At 34.0% G+C, this 6,000-nt stretch overlaps 1 protein-coding gene across 2 annotated transcripts in view; it reads right to left on the reverse strand.

Annotated features, from left to right (window-relative positions):
* KLHL5 (kelch-like family member 5) overlaps window positions 1–6,000 on the reverse strand; it is a 52,885-nt gene that overhangs the window by 19,547 nt on the left and 27,338 nt on the right. For both annotated transcript variants that reach the window (XM_012644516.1, XM_012644517.1), the window contains one exon: window positions 557–743. In XM_012644516.1, the coding sequence (XP_012499970.1) occupies window positions 557–743 (187 nt within the window). The remainder of the gene's footprint in view (window positions 1–556; window positions 744–6,000) is intronic.

Consider the following 6,000-nt stretch of genomic DNA (forward strand, 5'->3'; position numbering starts at 1 on the left):
GTGAAGATACTATTTTCCTCTTTGTAACTAATAAACAAGTGGCTGGGAGACTAAATATTCTCTTCTCAGACTATGGCCCACTAGTCTCAGCATCCACTGATGATTATTGACTGAATCAGTTATTATTATGATGGCTGCCAAATGGTAATTTTTCTAATGTCGTCTTTCTTTCCGCATTTATTAGTTGGCACTCTACTGTAAGAAAGAGCTTTCCCTTCTCGCTTCTTTATTTGTATCAGTGTGGACTCATGGATGCTTATTCATATCATAGGTTATAATCTTTTACTATCATGATTTATTTTAAAGCTCAAATTATTCCAGATTCGGACAGTGGTTGCCTCTACACACTGCTTCCTCTGTCTTTTGACCTGTTTCCGTCATTCTTTGAGTACTTCCTTATTTTCTGGCACTAGAGGCTGTCCCAGGTTTATCTTACACTTTTTCTGCCCCTGTCCTACAAACAGCCATTTCTCCAAAGAACTTTTTAGCTATATATATATTACTTATTAAAATTCCTTTTTTTTTCTGTTCCCCTAAATAAAAGATTATTCGATACCTTTTGTTGAATCCATTCCTCCAACTGCAAATAATGTGCCAACAGTTGACTTCCTAGGTTTTGTCCGAGGACTTTGTAACATGGGTCGTCTCTCTGGTAATAAATGATACTTCATTGCTTCCATAATGAGTTTCTGACACTCTATATCATCCCGAAAAAGTGCATTATTTTCCATGTCTGCCAGGAACTAGAAAAGAATAGCAAATGTACTCTGAATGGCTAAGAAAATGGTAAAGTTAAAAGAATAAATGATATAGTTCTTAAATGGAAATTATTTCATATTTTAAAAAATTCAAGTCTGGGCATATATTTTAAACTAAAATATGCAACACTTACAAGATTGACATTTTAAATTTTACTGGAAACCAAAACTGAGGACCATACATGGCATATTCTAAAATCTTAATTATTAATACTATAGTGCTTATCTCTGGATAGTAGGAATACTGGTGCTTTTTAAATAATCTTTTTACTACTTTTCTATAATTTCCAGATTTTCTAAAATAAATCATCTTACTTTTTAAATTAGAAATAATTTTAACTGAAGAAGAATAAATATAAGTGGGAGTTGATTAATTAGCCTACATTTATCTGATTTCTCTAAACAATGTTCAAATAGCAAAAGCAAAAACAAAACTTACTAATTTCTCAAGGGGCAAAGAACTCCAAATGGTTATTATTCTAAAAAAATTAAAATCCCTTGTGCTTCACTGGATCCTATTTAATTATATATAAATGCACATATATGGTTACACTCTGCCTTTTTAAAAATGAAAGTCTTTTTCTTTTGTGCTCGTACTGCATCACCCCTCCCTATCCCACAATCCTTCCCTGCCTTATAAACAACCTAGTATGCATCCTTTCATATTTTTCTCCATACTTATATAATCCTCTACTGATATAATTCTCATATATATTAATATATACATACATATGTAATAGGTATACAGTTTTTTCTTTTATTGTTTTATTATATGCTTTGCTGCATCTTACCATTTTTACTCAACAATATCTCATGAAACTTCCTCCAAGTCTTCCTGAAAAGATGTATTAATAGTTCTGATTTATTCTTTTTAATCAGTGAATAATATTCCACAGTATATAAATATACTAATTTTTTTCAGCCATTTCCTTACACATTCATTTTGTTTCCAGTATGTATATACATTCACATATATATACATGTGTACATAGACACACACACACTTTTTTTTTATTTTGCTACTAAAAACAAGTCTTGTACAGAAGTCCTTAGGTACCAATTTTACCTTTATGGGATAGATTTTTAGGAACTGAACTGACTCCAGACTCACACCCCCCCGGCCCCCACACATGATAAATGTTGTCAGATTGCTTTCCAAAGAGACTGTAGTAGTAATTCGCATGTCCATCAGGCATGTCTGAGAGTGTAACATTCATGCCAGGAATAAGTGTTTTAGCTCTTTTTATTTTTGCCAATGATATCACATTTTCCCTTTAGTTTGAATTTTCCTGATGAGTAAATATAAGCATCTTTTTTATATTTGGGCCAATTGTAATTTTTCTTCTCCCTTTGTCTGCCTCCTTTTTTCTATTGTTTATCTTTTGATTGGAAATTAGTAAGAGTTCTTTCTAATATATAACACTAATCCTTTATTTTTCTAGATTTATTATTTGTCTGTTGAGGTTGTTTCATAATACTTTGCTACACAAGCAATTTTCATTTTTAGGTTATAAAATATGTATCTTTCTTTTCATAGCTTCTGAATTTCCCATCCTGGTTATAAAGTTGTTTTGCTCCAGTTTGTGGATTTAGTCTCTTAGATTAGCCAGCAAGATTTTATTGCTTTATTTCTTTCATTTAGGCCATTTATCCATGTGAAATTATTTTTAATTAATTTTTAAACAGAGTATGAGTGAATGGGCATTTTTATTTTCTTTCAGATGAATAGCCAGTTCTGTACCAGCATCATTTATTAAATAATCCCCTCCATTTCCAGCTGAATTCAACCTTAGTCATGTTACATTCTCATAAATAGATCTCAAGATATATGAGATCTGTTTTTTGATTCCTTGTTCTCTTCTATTGATCTATTTGTCTATTCCTATTCTAATACTATACTTTATTACAGTGTCTTTATAGCATATTCTAATGTCTGATATTGTAAGTCTCCCCTTGCTGTTAATTTTCATGTGTGTGTGTATGTATATATCTTTTTAAATTTTAGAATATTATGGGGGTACAGATGTGTTGGTTACATGGATTGCTTTTGTATTGTTTGAATCAAAGTTACAAGTGTGCCCATCACCCAGATGGTGTACACTGTACCCGTCAGGTATGATTTCCTCCATCCCCTCCTCTCCCATCCCCCACCTGCATGATTTCCATTGACTTTTACTTTCATCTGTGCACATGAGTGCTGATCTGTTAGTTCTAATTTAATAGCGAGTACATGTGGTGTTTGTTTTCCCATTCTTGTGATACTTCACTTAGGAGGATGGTCTCCAGTTCCATCCAGATTGTTGCAAAAGGTATTAATTCATTTTTTATGGCTGAGTAGTACTCCATGGTGTACACATATCACATTTTATTACTCATGAATTGATGGGCACTTGGGTTGATTCCACATCTTTGTGATTGTGAACTGTGCTGCAATAAATATTCTAGTGCAAGCGTCTTTTTGAAAAAATGACTTTTTTTCCTTTGGGTAAATACCCAGGAGTGGGATTGCTGGGTCAAATGGCAGGTCTACTTTTAGTTCTTTGAGGAATCTCCATATTATTTTCCATAGAAGTTGCACTAGTTTGCAGTCCTAGCAACAGTGTATAAGATTTCCTTTCTCTCCACATCCACGCCAGCATCTATTGTTTTTGGACTTTTTGATAAAAGCCATTCTCACTGGGGTTAGGTGATATTTCATTGTGGTTTTGATTTGCATTTCTTTGGTGATTTTTATTTTCTATTTATTTTTTATTTTATAGACAGGTCTTGCTTTGTTGCCTAGGCTGAAGTGCAGTGGTGCTTTCACAGCTCACTGTAACTTCTGGGCTCAAGTGATCCTCCTGCCTCAGCATCCTGAATAGCTGGAACTATAGGCAGAAGCCAGCATGCCCAGGTAATTTTTTAATTTTTTGTAGAGATGAGATATCACCATGTTGCCCACGCTGGTCTGAACTCCTGGCTCAGCTCCTGCCTTGGCCTCCCAAAGTGCTGAGATTACTGGCATTAGCCACTATGCCTGGCCTCTTGGCTATTTTTGACCTTTTATTTTCCATATAAACTTACAATAAATTTATTCAGTTCCCTTTCACCATCCTGATTCTCTTGGAATTCTAATAGGAACTGCATTAAGTTTATTTGTTAATTTTGGGAGAATTTACATTTTTTATGATGTTAAGTCTTTCTGTTCAAGAGCCTTTCCATTTCTTGCATAGTGTTCTTCATATAGGTCTTATGCCTTTCTTTTATTAAATATATTCCTACATATTTTATTATTTTTCATTGCTATTGGGAATGGATTTTTAAATTTTCATTTTGTATATGTTTTGCTGGAAGAAAGAAACTCTACTGATTATATCTTATTCCCTTAAGCTCTAGTTGTTATGCATATAATCATAATTATCACCAAATATGGATAGTTTTGCATCTTTTTCTAATGTGTATGCCAAATATTTTTTTTTGCAATTGCTAAAACCTTCAAAGCAATGTTAAATAATTAAGGAAATATAGAGTATCCCCGTTTCTGGTTTGAATTGATGTAGTTTTACTGTTTCACTATTTAGGATAATAGTGCTGTAGCATTTAGTAATACATCTTTATTATATTTAGATTGTCTCTATCTCTTTGTATTTTACTTGGGAGTTTTGATTTTTTGTTTTGTTTTTAGAGACAGAGCCTCACTCTGTCACTCACGCTGGAGTGCAATGGTGCTATCCTAGCTCACTGTAACCTTGAATTCCTACACTCAAGTGATCTTCCTGTCTCAGCCTCCCAAATAGCTGGGACTACAGGTGCACACCACCATGCCCGGCTAATTTAAAAAAATTTTTTTTGTAGAGACGGGATCTCACTATGCTGTCCAGGCTGGTGTCAAACTCCTGGGCTCAAGTGATCCTCCTGCTTTGACTTCCCAAAGTGTTGGGATTGCAGGCATGAGCCACCTTGCCTGGCCCTACTTTGGAGTTTTAAATTAAGAATGGTTGTTAAATTTTTTCCAAACACCTTTCATAGACTGATTGATATGATCATATGGCTTTTTCTCCTTTTAAGTGATTGATGTAATAACTACTTTGATAATCATTCTTGTATTCCTGGAAAAAGACCTTCCTGGTCACAATGTATCATCCTTTTGATACACTGCTTGATTGTATTAGACAATGTATTTCTTTACAGTTTTATTGAGGTATATTTTACATATAGTAATTCATCTACTTTAATATATAATTCAATGATTTTTTAATAAACTTAGCAAGTTGTAGAACCAGTACCATAAAACAGTTTTGAAACATTTTCATCACCTCAATTAGATCCCACATGCCTGTTTACTGTTAATCCTCATTCTTACCTTTTGTCCCAAGCACTAATCTGTATTTGCCCTTTCTAGACATGTCATATAAATATAATCATACAACATGGTCTCTTGTGACTTGTTTTTTTCACTTAGCATGTTTTTCAGTGTTTTCCATGTTGTAGCATGTATCAATACTTCATTTCTTTTTATTATTGAATAATAATTCATTGTATGGATATACCTCATTTTATCTATGTATTCACCAGTAGATGGATGCTTAGGTTGTTTCAGTCTCAGGCTTTTATGAATAAAGCTGCTGAGCACGTTTGTGTACAAGTCTTTGTGTAGACATATTTTCATTTCTCTTGGGTAGATATCTAGGAATAGAATTACTGGGTCATACGGTAAATTTATGTTTACCTTTTTATGAAACTGTCAAATTGTTTTCTAAAGTGAATGTACCACTATATAATCCCACCAGCACTATATGCAGGTTCCTATTTCTGTACATCCTCACCAACAATTGTTACTGTCTGTCTCTTTATTTCATCCATTCAGGTAGATGGATATTGTGGTTTTATTTTGCATTTCCCTAATGACTAATGATGTTGAGAATATGTTCATGTTTTGATAATGGAAGAGTCTTTAACAAAAGTCACTCTTAAAAATTTATGGGATTTAGAAACCAAGCACAGCATACCAAAGGCAAAAAAGCCAAACTAAGACACAAGTCCTGGCCAGGCACAGTAGCTTATGCTTATAATCCCAGCACTTTGGGAGGCTGAGGTGTGAGGATCATTTGAGGCCAGGAGTTGAAGACCAGTCTGAGCAAAAAATAGAAAAATTAGGCAGGCGTGGTGGTGAGCACCTGTAGTCCCAGCTACTGGGAAGGCTGAGACAGGAAGATTGCTTGAGCCCAGGAGATTAAGGTTGTAGTAAGCAGTGATTCTGCCA

The sequence above is a fragment of the Propithecus coquereli genome, unplaced genomic scaffold (assembly GCF_000956105.1).
Source record: "Propithecus coquereli isolate 6110/MARCELLA unplaced genomic scaffold, Pcoq_1.0 Scaffold213, whole genome shotgun sequence".
In the NCBI taxonomy this organism is placed as follows: domain Eukaryota; kingdom Metazoa; phylum Chordata; class Mammalia; order Primates; family Indriidae; genus Propithecus; species Propithecus coquereli.